This window comes from Hemicordylus capensis, chromosome 2 (genome assembly GCF_027244095.1).
Source record: "Hemicordylus capensis ecotype Gifberg chromosome 2, rHemCap1.1.pri, whole genome shotgun sequence".
NCBI lineage: Eukaryota > Metazoa > Chordata > Lepidosauria > Squamata > Cordylidae > Hemicordylus > Hemicordylus capensis.
In genome coordinates this window covers 197,397,437-197,409,881 of record NC_069658.1, presented here as the reverse complement: position 1 = coordinate 197,409,881, position 12,445 = coordinate 197,397,437, and the positions used below count along the sequence as shown (strand labels likewise).

Here is a 12,445-nt window from a genome sequence, read left to right as displayed (position 1 = left end):
TAATGTTTTATCTTGTTGTAAATCGCCCAGAGACGTAAGTTTTGGGCAGTATAAAAATATGTTAAATAAATAAATAAATATTGGCCAAATTTACCCTGAAATCCCTGTGAGTTATCGGGGAGCACTTAACATACAATTCAGGTTTTTTCACTGCATGTTAGAGTATAGCCTGATTTATATCTGGGGTAAAAAAAATCCACTTTTTGCATCAGTCTTTTTGGGCAACTTTGACCTCACAGTAAAGCCTTGCAGAAAACCCATGGTAAAGCCTGCTGTCTGGGAAAGCTCCCGGGGATTCCTTACACATGCAACTAATGCTGAAAACTGCCTGTCTGGCTGGTATAATACCATCTATTTTATCTGGGGAAAATCTGGACGACAGCTAAACTTCCTGCTAAACCAAAAGGAGAGGAAAGGGAGATCACTAGAAAAAAGTTACAAGTAGCACCATGCCAATCTGTTCACGAGGCAAGCTAAAGGCCCTGTCTCAGACGACACTTTTGAGGTGCTATTTCAGGCTAGCAAACGTTGTACCCCCCCCAAAAAGGTAGTTTTAATCTCATGGAAACAAGCCTCATACAGAAGCAGCGGGGAACTGCATGGAAGCTGGTGCTGGGATGCCCATTACATGAAAGTTTCAAAAGCAGTTCCTTTAGGACCGGGGCTCCCAACCTATGGCACTCCAGATGTTGCCGAACTACAACTCCCATCACCCCCCGTTACAATTTATTGTGGCTGGGGACGGTGAGAGTTGCAGTCCAGCAACATCTGGAGTACTACAGGTTGGGAACACCTGCTCTAGAGTAGTACCACCTTGCCCATGGTGGCACCACCCTAGGGCATCCATTGTTAGGAAGCCACAAGGCTCCTGGTGCTCCTAGCATAATCGCGAATTCCCCTCTCCTGTTCCCTGCCCTGCTGTCAAAGGAAGAGCAGACACCACCTGACCACCCACATTTCACTGATGAAAAAGGGACCCTGTATTCTCACAGCCAAGGGCTGCTGCACACTCCCCTCCCCCACCCCATACACACACCTTCAACCCTGAGGGCTGAGGGCTCTTCTTCTTCTTCTTCTTCTTCACTGTTGGTATGCTGCTGCTGCTGCTGCTCAGAGCCGGTGTGGGGTGGTGGTTGGACTAGCAGCAGGAGACCCAGGTTTGCATCCCCACTCAGTCAAGAAACTCACTGGGGCAGGAGTGTAGCTCAGTGGGGAAGCATCTGTTCTGCCTGCAGAAGTCCCAGCTTCAATCCCTGGCATGTCTAGGTAGGACCAGGAAAGACCTGCCTGAAACCCTAGAGGGTGCTGCCAGTCGGTGCTGACTAGATGGACCAACAGATCTGACGCTATAAAGCAGCATTCTGTATAACCTTACTGAGTGATCCTGGCTCCGATTGGATACCACCTAGTACTTCCCTGAACAAAGTAAATTCTCTTTGTACAGGGGTGGGGTGGGGTGGGGTGGGGGTGGAGATGAACTTTACCAATCCCCTCTTCAGCCTTCCATGCCCTCTAGAAATATGTCACCACTGTGGGTTGGAGGGTCTTCAAGAGCATATTTCCAAGGGGTTGCAGAGGGAAGGGAGGGATCCCCACCCTCACCACCCACCATAGAAATGACACTTCTGCCGAAGAAGCACAAATTAAGATCCACCCTATTGTTTCTTAGACTAACCTACCTCGCAGGGTTATTGCGAGCACAACACGTGGCGAGGGGGAGGAAGAACCATGAATGCCACCCTTAGTTATTTGGAGAAAGGGTGAACTATAAATGTAACTGTTAGTAAACTGACCATAACAACGCCCTTATTTATAATTAAAAATGGTTCATTTCACAGTGAATTTGGTTGTGTTATAGAAAGGCTGCAACTCAATCACAATCAACATTTGCTGTCTCACTAGATGAAATTGGGGTAATGCTTGGGAAAGGGAGACATCATAGGGATAGGGTTTGAACATGGGGAAGAAGGATCAGAAAGAGGAGAGTAGAGAAGACAGCCAGCTCAGAGGGAGTGGGATGTTAACCTTTTGAGCCCCATGTGGCAAAAGAAGGAAATTGACTTAAGTAGATGTCTTTGCCATACATTACATTAAATGCACAATTTGGCCCATCTTTTGTGTATTTTTTAAAAGGTGAAATAGCCAGCAGATGGGAGAAGCCAAACAGGGCTCTGAGTTGGGAGCAGGGAACGTGAGGAGGGTGTGCTTAACTCTGTGTTGCCATGCTGCGGTTTAAATGAAAATCACATCTCTGGAACTGCTGTTAGCTCCAAAAGGTAAGTGTGTCAATTTAGGGGGTACAGAGCATAACAAAGGATTAAATATTCCCATTCGTTGTAGCCTGATCCTGACCGTCACCCCACTCTATGGCTGCTGTAACTACACATTTAGTATAACAAAACATGTCATTTTGGCCCAATCAGAGGAATTAGCCAGTCTCCAAACAGCTTGTAGGAATCAGGCATGTATGCAGAATGGTCAAAACCTCTCCCTCAGGGATATAGTCTCCCTCAGGAAGAGGGTCTCACAAAGCTGCAATTATGCTTTGAAATATGGAATTCTGAACTTATAACTGTTTGAGGGGCAGAATGTTGTATGACAAATAAAAACAGAGGATTCGATGCCATCTCCTCCTGAAAATGGGCTCTCAAAGAGCTATGCATTTTGAAAGGAATCTTTCACATGTTCTTTAGTGGAACTTGTCCCCATGGAAGTTTCCTTCTCTTCCTCGGTCAAAAGGTGGAGGAGGTAATGCTGGCAGCAATTGCCCTGACCAGGAACTCACTGATGCATGCTCCATTAGGCACAGCTCCCTAGGTCTGGGCTGGCAATGGAGGAAGAGAGGTTCCACCTTAACAAGGCTAGGCAGGGACTGATTCCAACCTGTGGCCTCTAGGGCGGAAAAACATTCAGTAGCGGAGTGCCCCCCCCCCACCTCACTCAACCAGAGAAAACAGAGGGATCAACTCCAGCAGCAAGATGGGCAGCCCAATTCTCTGCACAGTTACTCAGAAGTAAGTTCCATTGTGTTCAGTGGGGCTTGCTACCAGGTAAGTGTGCACAGAATTGCAGCCTCAGAAAGCTGAGGTAGGAGTAGAGGACAGATGACTGAAGAGAATTCAAAAGGAAATTACATAACAAAGCTGATCAAAGATTTGAAAAGTATGTGAAGGGGGGTGGTATTTGGAAAAGCATAAACTGGAATTACAGGAGAAGTGGATGTCGGGAGGACACTGACGTGTGTGTGGGGAATCAGAGAAAGTTTGGTGGGGGGCAGGGAACAGATATCGGAAACCTAGTTTTCAGGAAGGTGGGCTGAGATCATCTTCGCCACCAGAAGAAGTAAGGCGGGCGGGTGTTAGAGTGGGAATGGAGAAGTGTAGAACCCCATGGAGCGAAAGGGAATGCAAGCATTAGACTCTTAAGAGAGACAGAGCAGAACCTGGGGAGCAGGGAGAGACTGCAGAGCTCTGAAGATCTTACAGATGGGCAGCAGAAATCAGGTAGCTAAAACAGATTAGGAGGAAGGGTATCAGAACCAGGAGAGATCAGAGAAGCAGGGAGACATGGTAGAGAGAGAGAGCGTGTATACAGACATATGTGGAGCAGGGATGGTACCTAAAAGTGACATGTCCCCCCTCCCCAATTTCCCAAGACTGTTCCTTTTGCTGCCCTGCTCCAGCAGGTATTTCCAGAGGAAAATTCTCCAATAAAGGGGGGGGGCTTGCTCCCTTTGATAATGTTCTTCTTCAGTCTTTTTAGCCAAGATATTTCTGTTGGAATTGCCACCTGGCATTCAGTTCAGCAGTATCCCTATCCCTACCTACACACACACACAAACACGCATGCATGCATGCACACACAAAAACTCACCTTGCGGGATGTGCACAATGCCCACAGTTAGCCCTGCTACCACATCCCCCAGAAGCCACTTCTTGGGTTGATACCTTGGCAGCCAGCTTGCAATGGGAAGCCTGCCTCGAAGGAAGTGCAAGGCAGCAGCTCTGGAGCACCGGCAGCCACGGGCCAGCCTGCTCCTCAGCATCCCTGCCAGACTGCTTCCTGGCTCCAGCGGTGTCCCATAGACCTGCTGGAAGCGCTCCTCGGTGTAGATGCCCCGGTACAAGGCCAAGCTGCTCATACTGATGGCTGCAGGCGGGCAGGATGCACACTGTCACCTTTTATCCCCAGCTGGGCTCAGCTTTCCTGGCCAATCGCAAGGCTTAGGGAGCAGGGATTCTCCTCCCTCAGGGAAGCAGAATGGGGTCTGGGCAGGAAGGGGGAGGAAGCTCAGGGTGCCAAGGGTCAGACATAGGGCACCCTGACTCCAATGCCTTCCTGTGCTCATTGAGACATGCAGCTTTCTAGGCACTTCTCCAGTGTCCTTATAACTACCAGGTACTTCCTCAGTTTTTTGAACATAATGGTTTTTAAGCTTTCTTTCTGTTTCTGATTTTCCCTGTGTTTTACTGCTAGCTCTGAAACAGTTGGATTCTATTTTATTTGTTTTGCTTCAGCACATAAAACAGAAAAGCCAATTCAAACATTACACCCCCCATGGCAACAGAAGTTCAATACATAAGTATCAAAACAATTTACTACAAGGTACCAGATCTTGATATGTTTTGAGCTCAGGCATTCCTTGTCAGGAGATGCAGTGGTCAGAACCCGATTAGCTGCGAAGGCATGAGTTCAAATACCCATGAAGCTGAGTGACCTTGGACCAGCCACTCGGCCTAACCCACCTCACAAGATTGTTGTAAAGATAAAATGGTGGAGGAAGAAACACGTGTGACGGTCATAACAACAACCCTGCTGGATCAGGTCCAACATCTATCTAGTCCAGCATCCTGTTTCACACAGTGGCCCACCAGATGTCTCTGATAAGGCAAGAGGTAGGGGTGTGCACAAAACTATCTGGCCTGGTTCGGTTTGAGTTCGAACCGAACCTGAACTGCACTGGGCCAGTTTGGTTTTGGCCCTCTTCGAACCTCCCCCCGCCCCCTGGGTTTGGTCCAGTTAGTGTTCATCGGCCACGCAGGGTCCCACTGCACAGGCATAGCAGCCTCCAAAACGGCCGCCACGCCAGGGAATAGGCCCAGAAAAGGCCAAAGACAGCCGAACCAGGCAATTTTTACAAAAAGGAAGGCCGGCAGGGGAAGGGGGAACCTCCACGGACCCCTCGCCACCTTGGAGAAACCCCTCAGAGGGGGTAAGTTATAAAGAAGGAAAAGAGGGGGGATTCTCAAAAATGTTCGACGAACCCCCGAATGGGGGAGGGGGCTGTTCGGTCTGGAGTCAAGCTGAACCGGGGATGGTTCAACTCAACCCTGAACCTTCAAACAGAACTGGTTTGATATTGAACCAGTTCAGATTCGAACCTGTTTGCACATCCCTAGCATGCCCTCTCTCCTGCTGTTGCTCCCCTGCAACTGGTATTTAGAGGCATCTTGCCTCCGAGGCTGGAGATGGCCTATAGCCACCAAACAAGGCCTGCATTCCAGGGGCGTAGCAAGGTTGGAGTGGGCCCAGAGACAAGATTTTAAAATGGCCCCCCCCCCAAAGTCCAGGGCCTCCGCACACCCCAGGCCCCCAAGGATTTAAGTCTCATATTCCAAAATAAGTATGCTGCCTGCAAATACATTTCACTGAATACACACACACACACGTCACAATATATAGTGATATACATTGAGTACTATACATTTGTATTACTTTTAATGCCTAGAACACACTAGAAAGATGAATTATTAAAATGGGCCCCTCGCTGCAGATTAGCAAAGGAGACTTTCAACCATGCAGGGTGAACCTATGTTTGTTTTCTCAGAATTCTGAACAAATTCAGTCAAGTTTGATTGCAGGAGGTTTTTCACAGGAGGCTTTTAAAGCCCTTTAAGACACATCTCCTCTGGAATGGAGGTGCTGCATTCACATGTTGGCCAGATTGACCCTGAAGTCCCTGCAAGTTATTGGGGAGCAGTTCACACACAAGAAAAATAAAATAAAAGCACCACACATGCTTCACAGTTCTCACTCAGACCTTCTGGGTTGCAAAACAACTTGAACATAAGTGCATTTATAAATGAATGAATGAATAAATAAAATTAATAAAATACTGTTCCAGAAGTTTTTGCAATTTTCTGCCATGAAACAAGCCACTTATAGGACTTTTTAGATAGTTTTTTTAAGTCAGCAAATTTTCCAAGCTGTTTCAAAATAAATTTTCAGAGACTTCTCGGTCCCTCCTCCCCCACCCCCATATCCAAGCCCTATGGCAAGCAGATCCCTATAAAAGGGGGGGGGGGGCGGGAAAGGTAACCACAAAAAGGAGTTCACACTCTACCTGGCAGCAGGGGGTCTTCTGCTGCAGAGAACAGTGGAGGCCTCTCTGGCTGCCTCCTCCTTCCTGGCTTGCTTGGGCCCTACTGGAGTTCAGGCTTCACAGAGGCCTACACGAGGCCTCCGTGGAAGCCCCGCCCACCCGCCAATCAGCTGAGAGGCGGGAGAAAAGGAGCTCTTTGCAGCTGGGCTGCTGCCTCGATTGCCGGCCAGGAGAACAAGCTGGAGAGACGGCGAACAGGGCAAGTGGCTAAGGGGCCTTGGGGCTGGGCAGGGGGCAATGGGGAGTCACATGAGGTGCCTCTGGGGTGCCCCTCCAGGCAGTGGGGCCCCCAGACAACTGTCTCCCCTTGCCCTATCATTGTTACGCGCCTGCTGCATTCCTTGAATGAAAGGTGGAATAGAAATGCAATAAATTGTAATTTAACCATTATTCGTCTACAATTTGTGGTCTACTAAACTAAATGCCATCTACCAGTTGTGTGTAGTGGCCCGCTTGGATCTTGATACACCTTCCATTTTTGCAGCCTGCCTGGGCAAAAATACAAGGCCTACCAAGCAAGTGGCAGGTTGCAATATGTGGCTGTTGGGCAGTTTGTGTTAGGGATGTGCATGGAACCAAGTGGGGGAAGTTCAAGGGGGTGGTGGGGTTTGACCTTGAAGGCAGGGTGCACTTATCCCTCCCTCTGCTTCCCCCTCACTGGTGCTCCATTAGCAAAGGGTCCGTCAGGGTGGCAATGTACCTCCCTGTCACCCCATCCCCTCATCGGACCCTACGTCACCGGAAGTACCCGATGCGCCTGCATATGTCAGCGCATGTGCACACACATCACGCTTGCGCACCCAACATGCACGCTCACAGGTGCGTCAGGTACTTCCAGTTATGTAGGGTCCAACGAGGGGACGGGGCAGCAAGGAAGTATGCTGCCGCCCCGAAAGACCCTTTGTTAACAGAACGCTAGCGGGAGAAAAGCGGAGGAAGGGGTAAAGGCACCCTCCCCACCCTTAAAGTCAACCCCCTGCCTTCGAACAGGCAGTGCAGATTCCTAGTTTGTGTCTTCAACCCTCAGGTTCTTTATCTAACTGGGCTCTTCATATTCAATAATTTTCATATGCACACTTATTTAATATCTGTGGTCACTTGTAGAAGTCATATCACACTGGCTTTGCACATTCTTGGCAGCCACAGGCACTGACAAGGGAAATTTCCACTGACCGGGCCATCCAGGTAGAAAGTAGGTTTCATCTGTTATGGTTCTCACATGGAATATGTCCTCCCCATCCGAAAAAAAGTGTTTGTGGCAGCCTTCAAATGGCGTTTTAATTGACTCCAAGGGAGAAAGAGGAATGCCTGGCCCTTACTGCTTGCCTTCAAAAGGACAATGAAAACTGTATTTTTTATTTATTTTTTGAACTATAGACAGACTCTCTCTCTCAAATTATATATATACTAGCCAACCCTGCACAGAGCATCTGTGCACTCTTTGGGACCGGCGGTTACCTCTTCCCCCGCACCTTCTGCCATAGTCTCCGCTTCCAGGCCCAGCAGCCTCTCCTCCCCACCGCCACTTCTTCCCCCCACCCCCACTTTCTCCCCCCGCCCTCCTGGGCCTGGCCTCCACGGCTCGGCTGGGCCCGCCGCTGCCTCTGGCCTCTGCGACCAGGTCTGCCGCGGCGACCAATCCTCCTGGGTGCGCCTCAGCCAATCAGGCCCGGATGCCGCCCAGCCAATCAGCTGGGTGCTGGGACACACATTTCAAGGCACACCCAGGAGAATTAATAATATAGACTAGCCAACCCCGCACAGAGCACCTGTAACCACTAGCCCCAAAGAGCGCACCTCCTCCCCCCACCTTCTGCCCCAGTCTCCGCTTCCCCACCATGGCCGGCCCGTGCCAGGCCCAGCCGCCTCCGCACCGCCACTTCTGCCCCCCCCTTTCTTTCCCCCCTCCTGGGCCTTGCTTCCGCCAGCCACTGCCTCTGTCCTCCACAGCTGGGCCCACCGCCACGGTGACCAATCCTCCTGGGTGGGCCTCAGCCAATCAGGCACCTCCGTCGCCCAGCCAATCAGCTGGGCACTGGGACGCACATTCCAAGGCCTACCCAGGAGAATGAATATATATATATATATATATATATATATATATATATATTCGCTAAGGCATACCTGTGTCTAATCCCATGCGTGGCAGCTCTTGCGAGAGTTTGGAGGATAGCTGCTGGATAGCGATGGGGACAGACAGGGGAAAGAAAATGGTGGCAGCGGCAGCCATCCGGCCGGTGGGCCAGGAAGATAATGGTGGTGGTGGGCAAACAATGGCACTGGCGGGCATGAGAAGGCGGGGGCGGCTGGCCAGCGGCCAGAGAAGTCGGGGATGGCAGCAATGAGGAAGGCAGATGGGGGAGGAAACAGCAGCGGGGAGAACTAGAAAGTGCCAACCAGGCCAGCCGGTGAGGGAAAGCGCCGCCGGCGGGGAGTAGGGGAAAGCACCAGCCAGGCCAAACGGCGAGGGAAAGTGAACTGGGAGGGGGAGAACAGACTGGGGCTGAAGCAGGGGTGGGTGGAATGAAGATGGGGAGGAGATGCAGGGAGAACTAGGGGCACAGATGCTCTGCACCAGATCAGCTAATGGAGAGAGAGGAGAGAGAGTTTTTTTAGACTTAGTACTGTTTTTAAACTTTACGTGTTAGACTTTATGGCTGACATCCAGAGCAACAGAGCAAGGATACAGTGAGGTGCTATGTCCTCACAGCCCGAGGCTTCCCCAGCAGTGTGTGCTTGCATGCGGGGTGCCCCTCTGGAGCTAGTCCAATCCAAATTCCTAAGAGCAGTATTCCACATACCCCCATATGTCTCTTCACACCGGTCTACAATTGGAGGCAGGCCTCGTGAAAGTGGAGGCCAGAGTATAGGTGTCCATGCTCAACTACTGGCTAAGACTATCCTTCTTCCCATTGGGATTAGTCCCCTTAACGATGGAGGATGGACACCAATCCACATAGAAGCAAACCCTGCCGGCAAAACTATCCTCATTCAGGCTCCCTCCTCCCCATCTACTCTCCCTGAGTCATGAGCCGGCCAGAAAACACTCCTTAAGCAGCGCAGTATGGATATTGAGCGCCAAACGGATTTAGGCAGGGCTCCAAACCTCCCTATCGCTGAGAGGCTCAGGCACATAGTAATACCAGCTGCATACCTTAGGCAACTGGAGGTCTTTAACCACAGAAGGAACTTCACCTTGGCCCGGTGCAACACCCTCCCTTCGGCTGTGTTTGACGGAAGATACGGGAAGATCCCCTTGTCCGTGCCCCTGCGTCGCCAGGCAAGTTGAAACCACCGAACACATCCTCTTATACTGCCTATTTTACAGAGACATCTGTAACACCCTTATTCTACCACTACACACGAGGTCATCAGGCTCTACAGCCCAGTTCTAGGTTTCTCTACCACTCTAGTCTGACGGCAACTCCCACATAACATACAATGTTGTCAAGCTCTGCGCGGCAGCGTGTAATATTCATCGGGCTCTGACCGCCAGCAAAAGTTAACCAGCCCCAACACAGCTCATACTTGTTGTCCAGTTACTCAGTCCTACTGTTTTTACTGCCTCAGCATCTTAGATAGCACGGAGTATATTTTATTATAGTAAATAGTCATTGTTTTAAGTCTTATAGCCTGTGTAGCTTTTTACAGATTCTATAGCTTTTTATAGATTTTATAGACATAGATTTATAGATTCTAGTTGTACAACTTTTATGTCACTACCCTTTAATTCTACATTTCACAGTTTCCAGGCATAGATCCTACTGCTTTTAATGTTAATAGTTGCTAATTTCACAGCTTTTATGTCTCCTTTTGCCTTATGCTTGTCAAAGACTGAAATAAAGAAACAGTACAATCAATCTTTGTATTGCTTGCATGCGGAGGGGGAAGCAATTTTCCCCTCACACAACCCTCAGGGTCATATTTCTGGAAGGCACAGAGCATTTCTGGAGGCAGGGAAGATCAGCAAACATGGCTTCGTCCTCCCTGGGCATGTGCACTCCACCGCTAGGGAATCCTCCAGCTGCAAGGGTGCCACTCCCTCTAGTCAAGATACCAGGCGATTTTTATTTTATTTTAAAGAACGAAAAGCACTCTTTAGACTTTCTAAAATGGCCTCATATATTTAATTCTCCTAGGCGTACCTGTCAATAATCCCATGCGTGGCAGGATAGCGACGGGGTGAAAATAGCTATGCTGGCCGGAAGAGGAGGAGGCAGCCCGGCCGCCAGGAGCAGGAGGTGGTGGCAGCCTGGCCAAGCTGCCAGGAGCAGGAGGCTGCTGCCAGGAATTGGTGGGCAAGAAGGAGGAGGTGGCAGGACGGCTTTCCGGCCAGCCAGCCAGAAAGCGCCGGGGGAGGGGGCAGAGAAGGGGGGGAAGAATAAGCCAGCCAGCCAGAAAGCACGGGGGAGGGCCGAGAAGTGGGGCGGGGGAGAAACGGGCCGGCCAGAAAGCCAGGCAGGCTGGGGGGCAGAGAGAAAGGTAGTGGCGGTGGGCGGGCCGGCTGGAGGTGCAGATGCTCCCAGCTAGTTTGTTTTAATCTGCGCTTTTTCTCTCTTTCTGTGTATTATTCAGCCAGTTTATATTAATGTCGTCATCTTAAATGGCACAGCGGGGAAGTGCTTGACTAACAAGCAGAAAGTTGCCAGTTCGAATTCCCACAGGTACTATATCGGGCAGCAGTGATATAGGAAGATGCTGAAAGGCATAATCTCATCTCATAAAGTGTGGGCGGAGGCAATGGTAAACCCTTCCTGTATTCTCCCAAAGAAAACCACAGGGCTCTGTGTGCGCCAGGAGTCAAAATCAACTTGATGGCACACTTTACTTTTTATATTAATGACACTATATTTTGAATGTAAGCAACCCCGAGTGCCCTTCTGTGCAGAAAGACAAATTAATACACTACAGTACAAATTAATACACTAAACAAAAGTTATAGAAGCTTATATATACACAAATACTGTAGAGTAGAGAAACTGCTCACTGTCAAAACACTAGAACTCAGGCTCATGCAGTTAAAGTGATTAGCAATATTTTATTTATGGATCATGTTTAGATCCTACCTTTTCTCCAGGAAGCATTCATGGCTGAGCTGTCTCCCACTTTATCTTTCTCATAAGCCTGGGACGTAGATTAAAAATTGTGATTGGCCCAAGGATACCCAGATTGCTTCATGGCCAAGTAAGGATTTTTAACCCATCTCCCTCCACACTCAACACAGTATCCCACTCCTGAACCACAATGGTTCTCAGAAGGGGTCAGGATAGACAAACGAAGTCGCCCTTCACGCAGTGTGCAATTAACTTATGGAATTAATTGCCACAGGATGCTCTGATAGTAACCAGCATATAGCTTTTCAAACCACTTCAGTAAGTTCATGGAAAACAGATTTATTAGTGCTTCAAGTTAGAAAAGAAGGGACCATTCATTATTAAAGGCAGCAGATCAAAGATTATTAAGTGTTGGGGACAAAGGACTGGGGATGGCTTCCCCAAGATCTTTCTCTGCTTGGGTGCTTCCCTGGCACATCAGGCAAGTCACTCTCAAAGACCAGATGCTGGTTTAGATGCAGCAGTAGCTGATGGTCAGGTGGTCCACTAGCAGGAATCGCAGACTGCAGCTGTGGACTAACTGAGAGGGAAGGCAAACCCAATAACTAACAGGTGGCGATGGGGGAGACTTATCGGCATTGCTCAAGCACATGCTTGCTGATTGGTCAGTAGCCCTTTCTGCAAGCTGCTGATATCAGTAGGGCTAGCTAGCCAGCCAGCCATCACGATCACAATCTTGCATGGAGTTGGCTGCCTCCACAGCAGCCTCCCAACAGTTTCTGGTATGAATAGGCTCTTCCCTTCCTCTTTAAGCATCCTGCAGTGGTGTCAAGTAGCTCCTGTCAGAGAACCACACACTTCATTGGCCACTACTAACTAGGTAGCCTTTATAGTCTTTAGAAATTATTTACTTTAAAAAAAAATCTAGGCCACTTTTCATCTGAAGCTTCTAAAGTAGCAAAACAGCAATCAATATAAGCACTTTTTAAAATCTGCTGTCAATATTTTT

The 12,445-nt window shown here is 49.3% G+C and overlaps 1 protein-coding gene across 11 annotated transcripts in view; it reads right to left on the bottom strand.

Moving 5' to 3' along the window:
- LOC128342241 (solute carrier family 26 member 10-like) overlaps window positions 1-12,445 on the bottom strand; it is a 57,959-nt gene that overhangs the window by 41,519 nt on the left and 3,995 nt on the right. Inside the window, exon 1 of one of the 11 annotated variants that reach the window (XM_053289363.1) lies at window positions 9,537-9,574. The exons of 3 other annotated variants lie outside the window; for them this stretch is intronic. Coding sequence is in view for 3 of the 8 variants with exons in the window: in XM_053289353.1 (XP_053145328.1) it covers window positions 3,874-4,141 (268 nt within the window). In the remaining 5 variants the exon portion in view is untranslated. 7 more of the 11 variants (XM_053289360.1, XM_053289356.1, XM_053289364.1 and 4 more) reach the window with 7 other exon arrangements.